Source organism: Protopterus annectens, chromosome 10.part0, assembly GCF_019279795.1.
Source record: "Protopterus annectens isolate FY-2018-M chromosome 10.part0, PAN1.0, whole genome shotgun sequence".
In the NCBI taxonomy this organism is placed as follows: domain Eukaryota; kingdom Metazoa; phylum Chordata; order Ceratodontiformes; family Protopteridae; genus Protopterus; species Protopterus annectens.
In genome coordinates this window covers 1,645,827,112-1,645,849,269 of record NC_056744.1, presented here as the reverse complement: position 1 = coordinate 1,645,849,269, position 22,158 = coordinate 1,645,827,112, and the positions used below count along the sequence as shown (strand labels likewise).

The 22,158-nt window shown below is 42.0% G+C and overlaps 1 protein-coding gene across 1 annotated transcript in view; it reads right to left on the bottom strand.

Moving 5' to 3' along the window:
* Positions 1-22,158, bottom strand: part of LOC122814360 (integrin alpha-M-like) — a 249,783-nt gene that overhangs the window by 89,337 nt on the left and 138,288 nt on the right. Inside the window, exon 8 of the mRNA XM_044086946.1 lies at positions 17,002-17,112. Coding sequence (XP_043942881.1) covers positions 17,002-17,112 — 111 coding nt within the window. The remainder of the gene's footprint in view (positions 1-17,001; positions 17,113-22,158) is intronic.

The following is a 22,158-nucleotide window of genomic DNA, read 5'->3' as shown; positions in this document are numbered from 1 at the left end:
GTCAAAGAGAGGGGGCCAATTCCCACCTCTGGGAGCTCAGGATGAGGATGTCTGAAAATGAGACAGAGGGACCAGGGGGACCCTGGGACCATCTCCTCCTCCGTAAGTGGTAGAGTCCACTCAGAGTCAGGTGTGAGTGTGTGTGCTTCCCTCTTACTCTCCCGAGGGGGGGGGCCTCTCAGGAGGGGGGGGAGAAGAGGCAGGAGAAGGAAATTGCAAGAGGCTGGAAAGAGGCATCTGCAGCACTGATGAGGAGGAGAGCTAGGGAGGATAGACCGTTGACCAGGGCTCAGGCCAGACACTCCCTCATCATCAAAGGCTCCTCTCCCGGAGACCCTAACACACACCCCTCAGAGAGAGACAGGAAATGGAGGCTCAAGGAGGAGAGAAGGCGATGCGATGTCGGCGCCAGAGCGACAGCCGAGAGCCGAGAGAGCCCGGAGGGGGGTCGGAGTCGGACACTAGCCGGAGCCGATGGCCCTCGACGGACGGGATCCTCAAGAAAAAGATCCGACCGGAAGGATCAAGGAGAGCGATGAGGAGGAGAGGATGAGGCGGCCATCGGGCGCTGCTGCGCTCGCGCATGCAGCTCCGGCTGCTCCAAGAAGCTCTCTGAGGGAGTGGTGTGAGGAGGGAGAGGAAATCGGGAGGAAAGTCTGTTGAGTCAAGTCTGTTAGTGCCTGAGATGGGAGCATTTGCTTCAGTGCCTGAGATTCCAACCCACCCTCCTACCACCTCTCATCATCGGTCAGACGAAGATGAAGAAGATCTCATCGACTCACCAGCTCCGGCGGAAACCCAAGGTCGGACCAGGGACCAGCCGACGAAAGGGTCGTGAATCTCGGCGGGGGAAGCCGCCGTGGACGAAAGATATCTCGCCCGTGGAGCTAAGAATCACTGCTGAATATAAGATAAAGCCACAGCTCGCTGGGGTGTCGGCCCGAGTCAGGCGATGAGGGTGCCGGGGACAAGCGGCACCCACTCCCACTACCGATATATCGCCCACTGAGGGCTCGAGCCGACTCCAGCCGCTCCGGAGGGGTATGAGCGGAAGGAGGCTAAGAGGTTTTCCGGAGGAGGACTTAGCCTTGACTTGGACTTGTCTTCGTGACTTAGGAGGAAACCCTTCCCCTCCTTCTGAGAGGACTCTCTTTTGTTTCACAACCTGCTGGAGCAAGACTCTTCCTTCCAAGGCAAGGCAGGCATCCTGCTTAAACAGCAGGCCAAGCAAGAAGAAGTGCAACGGCCCAGGAAGTAGTGGCAAGTGACCTTGACTCACACTTCTTCACTTTCCTCAAACCTTTCACACTTACTGAAGCCAAAACAACCTGAGACTTCTCCCACACACAGACAACTCCCCACAAACACAACAGGAAGACACACACACAACACAAACAGGGAACTAAAAAGGGGAACTAAACAGGAACTAAAAGGGTTTAAAAAAAAAAAAACTAAGTGAAAAATAAAAAAGAAAAAAGAATAAAATAAAAAAAAAAAAAACTAAAAGGAAACTAAAAAGACTTTAAAAAACAGCTGCTTAAGGAGACCTCTTTTCTTAAAGAGAAAAACACCTCTCTGAACTTCAAAGGCTAAGCCAAAGGAGCAAGGGTTCTGGTAAAATGTTAGTATCATGGAGCGCCAGTAGGGAAGGTAGGAGCGCCGAAAGGATTCGCATCAGCGAAGTCGAGCCCGAGAAGATGAAGGAGCCAACAATGCGGTGTCGGTGCTCCAAACAGCTCCGGATCGAACCTCAACTTAACATCTAATCTGAGCCGAGGCTCCTAGGAGGAGAGTCGGTACTGACATCTTGGTTCGACTGTCTGCCCCGGAACCAAGGAACGATAGTCGGCTCCGGGACCCCTCGATCCGTTCCGAGGGCATCGAGGTCAACGGTACCGAAAGCACGGCTGTAGGCTTCGGTATCGATGGTTCTACCATCATCGAAACTTCGACTCTCGGCTCCGAAGACTCGATAGGTCTCGGAGGAGGAGCAGTAGATGACCCAGGGAGGGCTTCGAGTTTCGAAACCAGCTGGGACGAAACTTCGATCAATTTGGAAAGGGCCGAGTTCTCCATTAACTTCTGTATCACTCGAACCACATCCGAATCAGATAAGGGTCTCGAAGAGCGGGTCGAAGTCGTCACCGAGTGAAGGATCGATGGCGGCGGAACCTCCGAGACTGGCTCCAAGACCGGAGTCTCGATCAAAGATATACATTCGACAGCCGACTCCGAAGTCTGTGGAGCCGGTGTCCGAATCTTAATAGAGGTGCATGGAGCCGATGACTTTGGCTCCGACACTCTCGAAGACTTGGACCCCTTCAAAGACTTGGATACCAGTTCAGCCTTGTCAAGGGCCTCCTGAAATTCGGGCTTTAATAAACCCCTGTCTACTAACTTCCTGCATCTCTCCATCATGACCCTCCCACTGAAGGAATGACAAATAGAGCAGTCCTCCTGTAAGTGGAGAGGGCCAAGACAGTAGATGCAGGAAGAGTGGTTATCCGCGATGGACATTTTCTGTCCGCATTGACATTTCTTAAAGCCTGATTTTTGTTTCTCAGACATGTTCAAAAAGTCAGACATATATATAAACACCTGAAAACAAGAAAAAAATTAAAGGTATGGATATCACACACACAAAAAGGAGTAAGGACTTAAGCCTTTCTTAAAGAAAAAACACCTGTTAAAAAAGACAGGATAATAGGCCTGAAAATTGCCTTTAGAAAAGTTTATAAAAATAATAATAGTAATAATAATGTATCACTCCCACTGCAACTACACTAGTAAAAGACTAATATATATTTCTCAAATATCTATACTAAATAAAGGTAAGTTAGAGAAAACTTCGAAAAAATTGAAAAACTTTACTGGCCCGAGCTTCTGCGATGCATCTGCTGTCGCGGCAAACTAGATCTGAGGATTAGCACTAGGGGATTGTGGGATAGGACTGTGCCTCGAGCTTTCTCAAGATGCAGAGCTGTAGAAGTGGCTGTCTCGGAGCCGAGGATCGGCTCCGAACCCATGCGTAAGAACAAACGGCGAGATTGAACAATTTCACATTGCCTGTTACATTAAAAAATGATAAGCTAGTAATAAAATTGCAATAGGGAATGGATGGCAAACTGATAATAGGTTCATAATTGCTAGGTAACTCCTCCAGAGGAGGACATTCACAGGACTGCAGCATCCACTCCCTTTACAGTACAACACAGTACAGTATCAGCAATCCATCTACATACTGTGGGAGTAGACCTCACAGCCTTCTGCATCAAAAGCATGTATACTACCCGATGTGTTACTAACAATGCAAGCAGACTTGGCATAAGCAGCACTAAACTTTTCTTTCCATGAAGCTCGCAGCTCCTTGTAAAATCCTCATTCATCTCCTTGAATCACAAGAGGTGGTAAAGGTAGAGAATTCAGGCTCTTGTTTCTTGTACCTAAGATACAGGGTTTGAGCTGAGCAATGCTAGCCACCAAGTATACCTAACTGAGGCATTTTGCACACACACACACACACACACACACACACACACACACACACACACACACACACACACACACACACACACACACACACACAATCCCTCCCTCAGCAGAGCAGCATATAAAACAATCCACATACACACACATAATCCCTCCCCCCAGCAGAGCAGCATACAAAACAATCCACACACACACAATCCCTCCCCCAGCACAGCAGCATATAAAACAATCCACACACACGCACACAATCCCTCCCCCAGCAGAGCAGCATATAAAACAATCCACACACATACAATCAGTCCCCCCAGCAGAACAGCATATAAAACAATCCAGAGACACACACACACACACACACACACACACACACACACACACACACACACACACACACGCACACACTGCTCCCCCCAGAAGAGCAGCATATAAAGCAATCCACACACACAATCCCTCCCCCCAGCAGAGCAGCATATAAAACATTCCACACACACACAATCCCTCCCCCCAGCAGAGCAGCATACAAAACAATCCACACACACACAATCTCTCCCCCAGCACAGCAGCATATAAAACAATCCACACACACGCACACAATCCCTCCCCCAGCAGAGCAGCATATAAAACAATCCACATACACACACATAATCCCTCCCCCCAGCAGAGCAGCATATAAAACAATCCACACACATACAATCAGTCCCCCAAGCAGAACAGCATATAAAACAATCTAGACACACACACACACACACACACACACACACACACACACACACACACACACACACACACACACACACACACACACACACACACACAATCCCCCCCTCCCAGCAGAGCAGCATATAAAACAATACACACACACAATCCCTCCCCCCAGCAGAGCAGCATATAAAACAATACACACACACACACACACACACACACACACACACACACACACACACACACACACACACACACACACACACACACACACACACACAATCCCTCCCCAGCAGAGCAGCATATAAAACAATCCACACACACACAATCCCTCCCCCCAGCAGAGCAGTATATAAAACAATCCATATACACAAAATCCCCTCAGCAGCATATATCAGCAGAAACATGATTACCAGCAGCATAAGCATATATCAGCGGGAAAAAAACAAATTCCCCCAGCAAAAAATGGAATACTTCAATAATAACTCTGGACTTCATATATGTAAGCCCCCCATTTTCAGACATTCAAAAAGCTTTCCCCACAAGGACAACCCAGTAATCAAAATATTATCTGCCATTCTTTTCTGCTGAATACAAATCAGTACTGCCCTGAAAAAAAAAAAGTATCACACGGTAATTGTAAACGAAACAAACTACGAAGCCCTGCAAACTACAATACAGTCATTTAGCCTATTTAGATGTATTACAGAGTCCATTTGCAGCTATCATTGCAGGAAGGCAGTGGTACTCTCTAATCACGGCTTGTACAATATTCATGTCTGCATATGCAGTACTCTTTTCCTTACAATTTCAGTCCAAAAAGCTTTGCTATAGTATACTCAATTACCCCATGCTCATCCTTGATGAAGTAGCTACCATTTGAACCTTGATAGATGCGTTCAGGAAAGACACCCTTGTCAATGGTACGCTCAGCCTTTGGCACGATCTTGCTGAACTTGGGGTCCTCAAGAAAATCGTTGCAGCTGAGGTGACCTGAATCCTGACCCCTTTGTTGCTGATTATCCAACAGTAGTTGCAGTTCACAGTTCAGCCCAGGAGAATCGGGTGGGGATGGAGGTAGGCATGTCACAGAACCTGGAAACCGCAGCACTGGACTAGCTAAGTTACCAGTGGGAAGGTCCACTTGGTCCCTTACAGGAGACACTAACAGGCTTGTCTCAGTCATATCACGTTATAATAGCCAACAATCTATGGATCATATGTCAGCAGAGTAGAAACATGATCCCAGCATATATCAGCGGAAACAAAACAAAATCTCCTCAGCAGAAACATGCTAGCATAAGCATATATCATCAGAAACAAAACAAAATCCCCCCCCCCAGCAGCATATATCAGCATCTCCCTACCTGCAGGAATGTCGGGGAAGAGTAGGAGGCAAGCAGGCAACAGCTGCAAGAATGCTGGGGAAAAAGCTTAATGGCAGGAGGCATTTTGTGCTTTCAGTCTGCATGGGTCAGGCAACGGAAGTTTATTAAAATTTTGCGCTTTCAGTTTTGGCACAACGCACGCATGTATGGGTCTTCCTTAAAGACGCCACCACAGAGTTTTTGTTTTTCAATTCTTGAAGGCTAGTGTGCTAGACAAGACAAGATGATCTTGTAAAATGTGTGGGGGGGGTGCTCCCTCTCTCGCCCTCACTCTATGGTTCCAGCACCCTTGGGGGGTATGTTAGTTGGGGATTAGTTTGCTTGTTGTCAATCTCTCTCCATCAGAGACATGGAGGCAAGACCAGGGGTGAATCTGGGATTTTCCATCCAATGATCAAGGTTTGGTTTGAATAGAGTCGGGGATGAACTCTGGTTCATGTGGATGGAAAGCGTATTCCATAGTACAGTAATCCTTTGAGAAACATATCAGTCTCTCCAGCATGTTCTACTTATGTTGCAGGCAAAGTTCAGGTTCTCAGATCTAGTGTTTCTGGTGCTGTTTGTTTTGTGGATGTGCAAGAGATCCATCAGAGCTAGATCTGAGGATGCCTTATATGCCATGCATAAATCATCTCTTAGTAACCTGTAAAAGACTTGAGTATAAATATAGGTCCTTAAGGCAATCTGTGTAGGACAGGTTATTCATACTCTAGATTCTCCTAGTGAGGAACCTTTAAGCACATTCCAGCTGTTGCTAGTGGCTGATTTGGTACATGCCAAAAAGGGCATTTTTCTCAATGATGGGTCTGATAAAGGCTGAGTAGTGCAGTGCTATAACTTCCTTGGACCTCAATGCCATACCCTTGATTATGACTTGGGTGACATAGAATAATTTTCTTACTATCTTGGCTACATGTTGGTCAAAGACCAGATTGCTGTCTATATATTTTAACAGATCTCTAACTACTGGGTCAACTTTTAAGGGTGTTTCATTCATGAAGTAATTAGCTTACATGGACAATTTCCCAAAGGGCACTATAATGCATTTTTTCACACTGAGTTTTAATCTGTGGCTTTGGCACTAGTCATATGTTTATGTTTGACCCTCTTGTAGGATGCCAGTGTTATGGGGAGGGGGGAACCTAAGATAGTTCAGAATTTACAGTCATCTGCAAACTTGGTGAACCAGAGGCCTTTGACATTATCTTTGATTTACGAGAAGCAGATGCCAAACAGAAACAGGCCCACCACAGAGCCTTATGGTACTCTGCTGGTCGTCAGTCTCCTGGTAGAGGTGAATTCACCAATCCTGACTTCTGGTGTTTTATCTGTGATTCAGCCAGTAATCCAGTGAGATGTGTAGGGATGTTTGCCTAGTTCTGAGAGTTTGTCAATAATACCTGAGAAGGTAGGCAGTACGCACCATTTTTCCCTCATCCATAACCTTGGTGACCATTTTGAAGAATTCTACCAGGTTGCGTAGGCAAGACCTTCCTTTAACAAAGCCAAACTGGGATGGGTCCTGTGTATGTAGGTTGCCAATGTTCTTGCTGATCATTTCCGTGGTAATTCTTTCTTTTTTTTCCACATATTTTTATTAAATTTAAACACATGAAAATATTACAAATACTCTAGTGTAAGTTTAAAATAGATAACTATATACAATATTTACATTTGGCTTAATATGAGAAATGTTTACAAAAATTAAATAATAGAACTATTTATTTACCAATATGCATTCTGAATATTTAAATAACATTCAGTCAAAATTATAAAGAATTAGTTGTTTTAAGAGTTTCTGTTAAACCAAGAACTTTGATCCAAGGAATTCCTTCTTGTAATTCTTTCCATGGCTTTGTATATTAGACTTGTCATTTCTCTGAATAGTGATCATACCTTTGTATTCAGAGTTCTACAGGTTGTCAACTCTAACAAAAGATGGGGAGATTACATGAACTATCTAGAACAAAGGGAGCTTGAATGGATCTGTAGATTAAGAGGCCATCATCCACCGACTGAATACATATGTCTCTCAGGTCCTTTCTAACCTTTTCATAGATAGTAGTGGATCAGATGATGTCATTTTTTGATTTTTAATTGTGTCTATCTGTTTGCAAACCTTAAGTGTAAAACTTCCAAAGGTTTGGGATTTGTATTTATATTTATATATACATATATTAGATTATTTTTAACATATTACATGTCAATAAACTGCCAAATTACTGACATTCTTTTTAACACTTAATGTGCATATTCATGGAAAGATATGCTTTCTTAACATCTTAGGAAATATAATGAATATTTGTTAGTTAAAATAAAACAGAACCGGTAGTCTTACCTATGTGAGCTTGGAATACTGAACCCCAAATCACTGGTGAAATAGCATGTGCCTGGGTTTAATAATATCCCTACTCAGCCTCATACAGGTCACTGCCAGGCTAACTGCCTGTAAGTTAGTAGTCTATGCCTGTATGGCCAAACAGCAAGTTGCTGAATCTGTAACTGGCTGCAAATGGGACTTGTTTTATACCTCTCAAACTCTTAGCACAACAGATCTGAACAAAAACTAAAACTAAAATAATGAGTGACAAAGGCTCAAAAATAAGAGACAGGTTTTAAATACTGCTCTTATAAACTTAGAAAGTTGCTAGAATAGCATGGTTTGTGTTAGAATGCATTTTCTGAAGGATATTAGTCTGAAACTCAAATGTATGTCATTATTTAGTGACTTCAGTTTTCAGTAATTTACCTGAAAAATATAAATCTAATGAGGAACAGCCCAAAAACAGGAGGCAAAAATCTAGACATTCTGCGAAAATCTGGATAGTTGAGAGGCATGGTTGGTATGACCATTCTAGTAAATTGTAAACCCAACTCTTTGTCCAGTAAAATGTATTACAGCACGTCTGTGTTCCAGTGTTCTCAAAGGACCAGTAAAACTTATAACTTCACATTATCAGAAGTTTCTGCAGTTTTGAGCCCAGTAATCTTTGTAATCTGAAACTTGGGTTACACCTACACATGATAGGACAGACATGTTAGCTTTGTATTTAAGCTTATTCATTATTCCCTATAGTATTTGCATTAAAAAAGTGCTTAAAAGGAATAAAGTAGTTCCACACAATAGATTGCTGAGTACAACACAGACCTTGAGAATTAACAAATGCAACAGAAACAGTTCAGACAACATAATAAAGCCATGTCTTTCAGCTTCTCCCAGTTAGGGGTCGCCACAGTGGATCAACGGTCTGCAGATTGATTGGCAGTGGGTTTTTATGGTGTTGAGTTGCCAGCCTGGCACCCAACCTTCACAGAAGGCACACACATACACTCACGCACCTACCTGCATGTTTTTAAAACTCACTTGACCACAAGTAGGACATGCAGACTCCGCACAGAAGGTGCTCCAGTCGAAAATCAAACTGGAGAACCTCTTGCTGTGAGGTGACAAAGCTAACCGCTGTACCACCACAGCCCATGATAATGTTAGTGCCTTCTACTGGTATTTGCACTAAACTATGGAAGAACACTGTGTGTGAGTGCATGCGCATATATGTGTGTGTGAGCGTGTGTGTGCACATGTGTGTGTGTGTGATGGAAATGAAGTAAGCAGGAACTTCTTCGGCAGATGATTATTTACTTTTATGTTTTCCAGCAGTGCCCTCAAAATCTTTTTCTTTTATTCATGATCACTGTATTTTTATATAATCCAGAACATTATATTTTCTGTTAAATGCCAAGGGCAGATTGGAGCAGTGTAGTTTTTGCATGCCTTTGATTGCTGTGGGAAGTGAACTATAAAACAGGACAAGGCATAGGATTCTTCCCCACCTTAAGAGTATCAAGAGTAAAGTGCCACATGACTTGATAGCAGACATCTAATCTTGTGTCTTAGCCTACCTGTGTATTTATGGAAGGGAAAACCTGTGTTATCATGACAGTCCCATCTATTTTTTTTATGTCTTAAACTATTGTAATGAGTCACAAAGTGACTACCTCTGTCTGAAACAACCAGTATATTATGGTTGTAGGAGGCTGTGATACATTCAATAAGATCCTGTCTGAAGTCCAGCAAATAAATATACACTGTCTATAGACAAACAGTGGGAAAGACTGCAAGCTAAAAGTTTGCAGAAAGATAACTTAAAATATAGCCGCATGACTAAACAAAGTCTTTAGCATTCAGACAGTCTAATCTGGAGCTGATAAAGTCTTCAACAACCTCCCATAATACAAACACATTATTTCACATGGTGCTAGAATGTCTACATTCCCATTTCAGGTTTACTTATTACCAATTCTAATCTTAATGTAATTTGGGGAAATTACATTTCACACGGCAGCAATCCCAGTTGAAAAAAAAAAGAAAGAAAAGAAAGAAAGAAAGAAAAAGAGAAAAATCATGCTGTGTCAAACATCAGATAGTGATTTTCAATAAGAACAACTTGACAAATATTTCTTTGCTGTATTCAGTTTTCTCCACCAGCAATACTAATCTACCAGGTGCAATGACAGACACTGTAACTTTAAACTGCAGATAAGTAGATAGACACCACCTATTAAAAACAGAATTAAATAGGTTCATAGGTTCATACTAGGCTATCTGCCCTGGGGCAATTATAAGCCTAGCCTGATTCTGTATGGCTTACGCCACCCCTTGATTTGAGTATACTGTGACCTTTTTAAGGTTTAGTTTACTGTGCCTCTGTCCAATAGTGACACGGGAGTAATCCCTGGGACAAACCTACGATCCCCCATCCACCTATCGAGATTCTTCTTGAAGAGATTCAGTGAGGTGCTCTGCCTCACATGAACTGGAATTCTATTCCAGAGCGAAGGGAGCCTCTGGTTATGAACCTGTCCCTCCAGCAAGTTCTATTTATTTCTGTGCTGAGGTTCAAGTCCCTCGAGCGTGTGGCTCTAAGGGATTTAGATTTACTGAGGTGGAGCATGTCCATTAATTCTGGATTTGACATAGCTTTGTATGTCAGGCATAGATCGCCTCGAAGTAGGCGGTATGCAACTGAGTAGAGCTGGAGTTTTTTTAACCGAGCAGCATATGGCATCTGTTTGAGACCCTTGATCCTCTTGGTGAGATACTTTTGGGGTCTTTCTAATTGCTGCAGGTGTCGGGTAAGGTACATCCCAAAAGGGGCATTGTATTCTATGATGGGCCTGATGAGGGATGAATAAAGGGGCACGATTACCTCTCTTGCTCTAGATGTGAAACCCTTTGTGATGAGGTGAGCTATGTAGAAGGTCTTTCTAACCACTTTGGCAATGTAGTTTTCAAAGGAGAGATTGCTATCAACTTGGGTCCCCAGGTCCCTAATAACTTTCTCTGTACTTAATGGGTTTCCGCCTATGTGGTAATTTGTGGGCACATTGTTTTTGCCAAAGGGTATGACTATACATTTTTTGGCATTTAGCTTTAAACCATGGCACTGGCACCATTTATCTGTCTCTGTGAGACCTTTTTGAAGGATGTTTGTGTCAGCTGGAGAGTCGATTATGGCACCCAGTTTGCAGTCGTCTGCGAACTTGGTGAGCCATAGTCCTCCCACGTTTGCCTGTACCTCGGAAAAGTATATACCGAACAAGAGTGGTCCCAGGACAGAACCCTGTGGGATGCCACCTGTGACCGGTTTTGAGTCGGACATGGCTCCAGCAACTCTCACTCTGTGGGTTCTGTCTTTGAGCCAGTTTGCGACCCATCTTATGACATAGGGGTTTATATTTAAGCTGGATAGCTTATCTATGATGCCCGAGTGGGGTATTGTGTCAAATGCCTTTGCAAGGTCCAGATAGGCTGTGTGGACTACCTTCCCTTCATCTATGGATTTGGTGACTGTTTCGAAGAAGTCAACCAGGTTCAAAAGGCAGGATCTGCCCTTGACAAAGCCAAACTGGGTAGGATCTAGTGTCTGTAGGTCCCCAATGTCTTTGTTTATGAGCTCCATGATGATCCTCTCCATAGCCTTGCAGACTAAGCTAGTCAGGCTTATGGGGCGATAGTTTCCAGGGTCCGTAGAGGCTCCACCTTTGTGGAGTGGGACCACTGTTGCTGTATGCCATTCTGTGGGCACATATCCTGTAGTGAGGCTGAGATTGTATAGCTGTTTTATTTGAGGGATTAGTTCCTCTTGGAGTTCATGTAGGACACAACCTGGGACGCCATTTGGTCCCATGAAAGCAGTGTTTTTTGCTTTGGAGAGGGCAGCCTTCACCTGAGCATTAGAGATGTTTGGGAGGCAGCCCTCTGCCGGGATAGATACTTGCTCTTTTGGGGGAGTTTGCACTGAACCTGTCTGCCAGGATATTGGCGATGTCTGTGGGTTCAGTGTATTTTTTGTCAGTTAGAATCAACTCAGAACAAGTCTGGGAGTTGCATCCCAGGTTTCTAACATAACTGAAAAAAGCCTTATGATTGTCTTTGGTGTCCTGTGCAATTTTTCTCTCGAAGCTGGCCTTGGAGGATTTTATGAGGGATCGTAATTTTTGCTAGTACTGATCAGAGATGCCTTCCTATTAGGGATTTTGCTCTATCATGTAGTAGCTTCCTCCTTCTGTTGTACAGTTTATTTATGGCAGGGGTCCACCAGACTGGACGCCTGCCTTTGGATGATTGGGTCTTGGTTTTGTTTGGGATAGCATGATCCATGCATTCCTGGAGATGTCCGTAGAATGCGTTTACATAGGATTCTGCAGTTTGGGCCATAGTTTCCACTGGCCCTGGGGCCTTGAAGGATTCCACTTCAGTTTTGAGAAGTGAGAAGTTCGCTTTTGAGAAGTTTTTCACTGTGGTTTTCTGGGCTGGGGGTGGGGTCGGGATGTGGACATCCAGTGAAATTAATTTATGGTCTGATCTTCCCAATGAGGGATATACTTCTGGTGTGGAGCATAGAGTCCCCATGTTGATAATGATCAGGTCTAGTATGTTGTCCCCTCTTGTGGGAGTGGTGACTAGTTGTTCCATAGCATTTGAGTTTATAATTTCCAGGAACCTTTGGGCTAAGGTGCTGGGGCTTCAGTAGTGCTCCCAGTCAATGTTTGGGTAGTTGAAGTCGCCCAATATAATGGTGTTCGGAGAGATCTTCATGTTCTCCAATGTTTTCAGGAAAGCCGAGTGGGATTCCTGACTTTGAGAGGGTGGTCTGTAGGATGCTATAAACTGAAAAGCAGTCTTGCCCACTGTTAGTTGCACATGGATGGTCTCCTATATTTCGTGGAATGCCATTAACCTGGAGGTGTGGATATCCTTGATAAATATGGAAACTCCCTCTCCTTTTGTGGTTCGGTCCGGGTTTTGGGGCGAAAAGCATGATATGAGGTATAGCCTGGTAGTGCTGGGGTGCTCTCTAGAGCCTTGAACCAGGTTTCTGTCACTGCACAGATATCAATGTTCTCCATACTGAGGAGAGCTTCGACTGCATGCATCTTGAGGTTAAGACTTCTGGCGTTTAGCAGCATTACCCTTAGTTTCTTGTTCCTTGTGCTGTCTATGGGGGTGGGTTTGACTTTCGAGCCTTGCCTAAAAAAGGCACTATGGGGGTGGCAAGAGCCTTTGCCAATATCCGAAAGCCCAGTGGTGACAGGTGCAAGCTGTCCCTAGCAAAGCAACGTGGCTTGTCGAGCATGTCATCCCAGGCTGACAGACACTGGATCCCCTTTGAATGACACCAAAATTTTAGCCATTTGTTAAAATCGATCATTTTGTCTTTGTACTGTGGCATCATTCTAGGTGAGGGTAAGATGCTGCTCAAGGTCAGGGTCATACCAGCCTGGGCTACATGATCAGAGAGCTCCTTTATGTCTCTTTTCATGTAGTCCAGGGAGGTACGTTTCAGGTCATTCACACCAGCATGTGCAATGACTGAGTCATATTTGTATTTGCTTTGGAGTGACCTGAGTGCTTGCGTTATGTGGCGGATCCTAGCACCCGACAGGCAGCTCACCGTGACCTTCTCTTTATTCAGTCTGGTGAGCTGAACGTCAGTGTGTCTGACAATAGAGTCACCTATTACAAGAGTATCAGGTGTGTTATTCAGCCTTAAGGGCTGTGGCTGCTTGGCACACTGACTTTGTGGGTTATGTGTTGTGCGTGTTTTGTTTTGAGGTAGCGTTTGCTTGGATGTCTGCTTTGGAGGTCTCTGTTGCTTAGGTAGATTTTTATTTAGAGCCTCCGAGTATGTTTTTGTGTATTTATGTGTTTGGTTCACTGATGTGGTGGGACTACGTGATACTGGAATTGTGTTGTGTGAGGTTACCTTCTCCTCCTGACTGGTTACACCAGTTTTGAGATGAGAGAGCTCAGCCTCCAGTTTGGCTAAATAGTTGCATCTCTCACATATATTTGAACCTGTTTGCAGGAGGAGAGGGTTGTCCGTGTACATGAGACAGTTGTAACATTGCCTCAAAATTCCCAGATTCACCAGCTGGACTGGAGAGGAAACCATTGACTGACCTTTGGACATGCTAGAGTAATATAGGAAACTGAATTTAAGATGGACCAATAGAGGACAGGGTAATCATAGAGAGTATAAGAGTAAGTAGTGCTTATGGTTTAATAGTGCTAACTTGTAGGATTACTTAATTGGACCAGTGAAGGGCCTTAGAATGAGAATATGGTGTTTAAATTGAGAGATAGAGCAGTTCTAAGGGAAAAAGTGAAGAGCAGACTTTGTGGAGCCAGGAATAGTTTAAACCCAATTAGGCAGCGCTGCCCGCTGTTGCGCTATGCTCAAAAACGCGCAAAACCGCGCAAAAGAGGGTTTTAAGAGAGGAAAATGAAGGAGCTTTGTAATTGACCCAAAATGGCCAATAAAACTACAGTTTCAAGTCAGTAACCACTCCCACAGGGGCAGGCAGGCTGCTCAATGTTTTTCACTGCCACTGATCAACAGAGAGACTTCCCTTTAGCCCAAGCAAAAAATGGCCTCACAGAAACTTACAAACAGTTCAAGAACAGCAAGCCTGTAACTGAACTTTTTTAAATCTCAGAAAAGTGGGAAAAAGCAAGATTTTTTTGTTTTTTGTTTTTTCAGAGATAGCAGAGGTTCACAAGTATCAACAAGTTATAACAGTGCAGTAAATGACCCCACACAAGAGTGCTAGGCCAAAGACAGATAAAATGCAAGTTTTGAGAAAAAAACGATTTTAAAAATAAGTGCAAACAGGAAATTCAGTAAACAGCTCTAGGTTGTGCTCTAAATACAGTTACTAATGCAGAAATCAAGTTTAACAAGCCAGAAATGCTCAAAATACGCGGCTATGCAGAAAAACTTAGCAAATAAACAGAGGAAAAATACTTAAAATCTCAAAAGTGGCTCCTTTCTTCTCTCAGCGTTTTCCTCTTGGTGGGTGCTTCACCAACAGCCAACAAGCCTGAAAAGACGCCAAAACCATGAGGCAACCAGGTTTTAAGAGAGGAAGATGAAGGAGTTTTGGAATTGACCCAAAATGGCCAATAAAACTACAGTTTCAAGTCGGTAACCACTCCCACAGGGGCAGGCAGGCTGCTCAATGTTTTCACTGCCACTGATCAACAGAGAGACTTCCCTTTAGCCCAAGCAAAAAATGGCCTCACAGAAACTTACAAACAGTTCAAGAACAGCAAGCCTGTAACTGAACTTTTTTAAATCTCAGAAAAGTGGGAAAAAAGCAAGATTTTTTTGTTTTTTGTTTTTTCAGAGATAGCAGAGGTTCACAAGTATCAACAAGTTATAACAGTGCAGTAAATGACCCCACACAAGAGTGCTAGGCCAAAGACAGATAAAATGCAAGTTTTGAGAAAAAAACGATTTTAAAAATAAGTGCAAACAGGAAATTCAGTAAACAGCTCTAGGTTGTGCTCTAAATGCAGTTACTAATGCAGAAATCAAGTTTAACAAGCCAGAAAATGCTCAAAATATGCGGCTATGCAGAAAAACTTAGCAAATAAACAAAGGAAAAATACTTAAAATCTCAAAAGTGGCTCCTTTCTTCTCTCAGCGTTTTCTCCTCTTGGTGGGTGCTTCACCAAAAGCCAACAAGCCTGAAAAGACGCCAAAACCACGAGGCAACCAGGTTTTAAGAGAGGAAGATGAAGGAGTTTTGGAATTGACCCAAAATGGCCAATAAAACTACAGTTTCAAGTCAGTAACCACTCCCACAGGGGCAGGCAGGCTGCTCAATGTTTTTCACTGCCACTGATCAACAGAGACTGCAGTTGATCTGACAGGTAGATATACAGTATGTAGATAGAAACGGATATTGTCAGTAGAAAAATGAACATAAGTTTAATATTATTAGTATACAGAAAACTGGATTATACAATAAAGGGTCATTACTATTCAAAAATGAGCACGCCGATAAACAGACCAACCAGCACTCCCATTGTAAATTGAGTATTACGAATAGAAAAAAGTCTGGCCGCTAAACTACCACTGAGCGTCTAGACTTTCTTCTATTCATATATGTTATGATGGCATACCTCTCAACTGTAGAGATGTTCGCCTATATTTTTTTTACTATTTTTTTCTGTTCCTTATAAAATTTATAGTTTTCTGGAAAATCACTGAAGACTGAAGTCACTAAATAATGACATGCATTTGAGTTTCAAACTGCATATCACTTAGACAATGCACGCTAACACAAATCCTGTTATTCCACCAGCTTTCTAAGTATGTAACAGCAAGATCTACAGTCTGTCCTTCAGACAATGCTCATCAACACAAATCATTATTCCAGCATTTTCTAAGTTTATAAGAGCATTTACAATCTGTTCCTATGTTGGGGCCTTTGTCCCCATTATTTAAGGCTCTGTCCACCTTTCTTGATCTAAAAGGTTGAGAGGTACATACAGAGGGCAGAGCAAATACAAGAAAAATCAGGTACAACCAGCAAAACAAAAGAAATGTATCTGATTTTCCTTTTATTTCTCCACTGTCTTGGCAAATTCTTGTATCTTTGAGCTTTCCAACTTTTATAGTTAAAAAAAAAAAGAAGGCAACTGAGATTTTGCGGACAGTTCATCAACAAATGCACATGATCAGGAAACAACATGGAGGAACCCTACAGTGCTGTTATAGAATGACATTATTTAAGATTATTTAAGAAAGGTAAGCAATTTCTTTCTTAAAAAATGTCATTGTGTAACGACAATAACTGACTCGTGGGTGTGGGTACATGAGGATTTACCCACAGTTGGCTTTGTTTAATCACTTGGGCTTTGCCCTCATGATCAAACCATGTCAACTGCAAATAAATCCTCAAGTACCCTCACCCACTCATCAGTTACTGCTTAATTATATTGTACGAGGAGAGACATTGCTAGTCTACATAATTATTTATAGATTCATTTTCACTATGTTATTACACAGCCATCTTTCTTTTTATGTCTGATCACGAAACACAATACTTGCTGAGGAACTGTGGTCAGCCTTACCTTGTCATTGCTAACATTTGTGATGTTCCAGATCTGTGAAGAGCCAAGTGCAACAGCAACACTGAAGGTCAAAGTTACTGGAAGGTTTTTCACTTCTTGCAGGTTTTCCACCTACAACATTACAAAAAAGGTATATTATATGACAGCAAGATTTTATTAGGCCAGACCATTGTGTTCAGATGATTTACATGTTATAGACAGTGCTGTTGATATTTAACAGTAATAAAGTTTATACATTTTTTATTGAATTTCAAAAGCACATACATTCTCAGTGACACCATCGATAATGATTTCTTTCTTACTAATGTAAACACATTTTATAGATTAGTTTGTCACCCATATAACACTATCATTACCCTATATAAAACCATCAGCACACCAATTTCTGTTTAATTTGTATCTAATAATTTCTACTAGCCACTATTACAATTTTGTACATTAACAATATGTGGATTATTTTTTATATATTAATGTTCTTATTCTAATTCAAAACAGCACTGAACCTCTTGCAATGTGCTTGATTCTTCTTTTTCTTTCGGCTTTTCCCGGTTAGGGGTCACCACAGCGGATCACCTGTCTGCTCATGATTGGCAGTGGAGTTTTACAGCATCTAGTTGCCAGCCCGGCGCCCAACCTTCCACAGAAGGCACACACATGCACACACACACGCCTAGGGCCAGTTTAATGTGTCCAATCCACCTACAGCATATCTTTGGGATGCAGGAGGAAACCACAGCACCCAGAGGAAACCCACACAACCACAGGGAGAACATGCAGACTCCACACAGAAGGCACCCCATGCAAGGATCGAACCAGAGAACCTCTTGCTGTGAGGCAGCAACGCTAACTGCTGCACCACTGCAGCTGCCCCTGAACCTCTTGCAATGTGTAATTAATGTTAATACTACTGAGCAGTGGCTGAAATGGGTTCATATGGATCAGTCTACTACCCTGGCTACTATAATGGAAGCTTGTCTCCTCAGGCCTCTGCTGAAAATGGACTGTTACCCAGCTGGACTTTCCCAGTGTTCAAATGTCAATAAATAAATAAACAAATAAACCACTAAAAAAAGTTTTCTGCAGACATGGGATGTTACATATTCATTTATGAGAAAATACACTTTAAAATTGTAAGATTGCAAGAAGATGCTTTAAGAAGTGACATCATACAAAAAAATTATAAATGCTAAATGTTTTCACACACACACACACACACACACACACACACACACACACACACACACACACACACACTGCCCAGATGTCCTTTGGATGGCTAGTATTCCATGGGTCTACTTCATGTTGTCGTAAGCTGACAATATCAAATACGATATTGTCGGAACGACAATATCGAAAGCTCAGAACATCGCACAGGTAAATGGAAATCTCTGTAAGGGGGAGATTTCCATTTACCTCAATGTAGTGCGGTCTCGGAGTTGGTATATTTAAGTAGGGGGGCATGGGAGGTGCCCCCTGCCTACACCAGTTATTTTTTTTTTTACATTATTCGATATTTTACTAATTCAATCAATAAAGTTCGACCTTTATTGATTCGATTTAGTAAGATTTTGATAACATGATATAAACGCTGTTTCATAACAGTATCCAGAAATAGTATTTGTCCTACTTTTGTGGCTTTTCAAATGTTCCTGTGTCTACACCAAAAGGTCGTGAAGTGCCATTTGATTACTTGTTACTAGTTACTTTAGTTATTGATTATACATGTCTGACTGTTTCACTGAGACAAGTTGTTACATTACTTTGGTACTCTTCAGTTGTAGCTTTCTTATATGAGCTTTGCTTTTAGTAATTTGTCTTCTTTTTTGTAGGTTAGCTAACCCAGTACACTGTTTTGTTACATGACTGTCCCTCTTTGTCCATTTTACACCTTTCCCTCTATTCTGAGTTTCTGATTTTGTTAATAAGAAGATTCTTCCCTCTGCTTTGTACAGTTTCTTGTACTCTTCCTGGCAAGGATCTCCATTGTGTTTATGATAGATGAACTCCATATCTAGACAGTTTTGCTTTGGCAGAACAGGCATTAGCTAGTGTTGCCAGTGTGACCCCAACTCCTTCCTGATGCTGATGCTGACAATCTCCTCACTAGACACTTTTCTATCTCATTGATCCTACTCCCATTTTATCACACCTCTCTGCATGCTACTTTATTGTTATCCACCACCCCATCTCTCCGCTTTCATTTCAGTTGGTGTGGCTACACTACCCCTCCTGTACTCACTATCTACCTTCCTAGGTTGTGGTCATTTAATGCTGCACTTCCTGGCACTGAACACACTGCCTGCAGCCTCTTGGCATCTAGACACGGTGCACTTTCTCTATCACACTGAGTGTGTCTAACTGTATTATGTATTTTTAAATTGCCTGCAAAAAGCCTCCTAGGTTCCTCCTCTTACTTAGGATATAATGATTATTGTCACGGCTCTAAGCTCTCCAGTGTGCACCTGGTCAGTTATCCTTCTTTATTGTCTAAGTCTGTAATTGTGACCAAGCCAGAATGATGACTAAGAGCTCCTTTCTGCTGACTCTTGTCATGTCCTTGATTTGACCCACCGATATGACCTGTGAATTTACAATCACTCATTCACAGGCAGCATCAGTCCTCATATTATAATGGTTTCAGTCTATTTAGTTTCTCCAAGTCTTTCGGGTTTCTAATACCACAGTGGGAATGGGCTCCATTCCTAAGTCAAAGTATGATTAAAGTTCATGAAATTAGTATTATTTCAGTCTTTGATGTTATCCAAAAGTGCTCTTCTTAGCACCCACAATGTACTCATGACTGAATCCTGCTGCAATTCATACGGCATTACATGCACTGGTAGCATATCTAAGTATGATTGTAAATTCTTTTTTATTGGACCCATTGCTTCTACTACTGTTGGAACTGTCTGAATATCTTTCTTCCACGTTGTTCTTGTTTTTGCCTGCAAATCCTGATATTTTATGACTTTCAATCTGCATGTGAGACACTCTAATCACCATGGGTAGCAATTTCAATAATAAATGCTACTTTTGTCTTTTTTCATGGCCTGCTGGTAATTGGTGATCCCATGTGATGTACACTTCATCATTCTTTATGATGCTTTCTGGTTCATATTTCCAATGTTTCTCAGCTACTTCTGTATTGTAGTGTTTGCACAATCCCCAATGTAGCAGTCGTGCCACATTATTGTGCCTTTCAGTATACAGGCCCGCTGCCATCAGTGTATCACAACCAGCATGAAGATGTGACTGTTTCCGATTATTTTTTTACAGAATCTACATTTGTTTGTTTCTTCCACATGTTCACAGCACTTTGTAATCCAACATGGATGTAGTCTATTATTCCAGCCTTCCATTATTAACCTTTCATCTTTTGGTTTCAACTTCCTTCTCGTTAACTATTCCTGTGCCAAATCCAGATAAACATCAGGTTGTTCCAGGAGATATCTGTATTTGCCAGTATATCTATGGTGCTTCCACATTTCTTTCCTTCTCATCTGATCCTTCTCCTTATAGTCTTTCTTTTGTTTTTAGCACATTCAGTTACTTTCTAATGCTTGTCTACTTCTGGTTTGATTTCCATTCCCGCTTGACACTGGAGTCCTTCTACTAAACTAAGCAGAGTGATCATCTTAGACTTCCTCTCCTCATGCTTTAAAACTTTCACTATGTTTGGATGTGATGAGGTCAGCAGATATGTATGAAGTCCTACAACTGTATATCTATACATGTAATCAATTTCAAGGAGGCCAATAACTTCTTCAGAGTGTGGAATATATAATCTTGGTATACACTGATTTTATACACCGCTTGATAAGGGTAAAGCATTTTTCTTGTTTTCCTGTCCAGCTGACGCATTATGTTTTGGGGCCAGTCAACCACCCCAAAACTGTAAGTTAGAGCAGGAAGAACAAATTAGTTTAAAGTTTAGACTTTATTCCTAGTTGTCAAGGCTGTTTTCAATATCAATTTTAGTCTTCAGAAGTGTTCCTTACCAAATTTTATTCACATTTTTTCATGTTTTATTGCCAGTCCTTCATCAATTCCCAAACATTTATACACTCCCTCCTGCTCAAGTTCCTTTATATCACATTCCTGTCCCAGATTGATATTTTCTTGGTACTGCAACTTTTCTGCTTTAAATTTGCTTTTACATATTTATCAAGACCAAATATCTTTCTTATATAATCTGAAAAAGTTTTCACCACTCGCAGTTGTACTTTCAGCTCCTCATCTGATGAAGTATGCAGCCTGTATGAAATGACAGAGTTCACCTTTGGACACTTTTGACAATTAAACCTCTAATACATGAGGCAGTTTTGTAATCATTACCATTTGCAATATGTTCATCAGGTATAAATGATTTTGTGTCTTACTTGCCTTGTAATTCCTATAATCTATGATACATTCCTCTGTCATGGGTGTCATCTGCTCTTTGATTTCTTGATCTGTGTAACACCATGCCTGTGTGTCTTATATCTTTGAGTTACATAAACTACTATGCCTCCAACCACTACTAAAAGGCAGAACAGTCCTGTTTTTACAAATGAACAGAGACTAACAGTAGAGTTTACAAGCCACACTTTTCTTGTCTGGGCTGCCAATAGTGTTGCATGTCTCATGTATTCAAATGAGACACTGAGGCATGGAATGGGTTTAAGTCATTAATTGTACATAAACACATAAGGAGCTGTAACTGAAACATATACTTTGAACTTCATGTGCTTACTGACTGATCCATTGCTTCTAACACACTCACATGTGCATCTCCATTCAAGCTTGCACTCATACTGACTATACAAAATGGCACTGATCTCACACGTGCTCAGTAACTTACATGCACATGCTCACTGACTACAGTGGCTGACTAGGTACAATATGCACACTGATCTACATCTTCCCTCTTTAATTTTGTTCGACATGCAAATAGGAGAACAAAGACATTTTGAGAGCTAAACATTATATCAACATCTTAACAAACAAAACGGAGTTCAAGTCCAAGTCGCTGTGCATTTTGGATTTGGTCTGGAAATTCTACCCGATCTGGTAACATAGAAACTTTGACTGGGTTTAGCAAAAGGGACAGCATCTGAGGATTCTTTTACAACTGAAACATCAGGGATTACATCAAAATTATGTGAAAAGTACACTGTC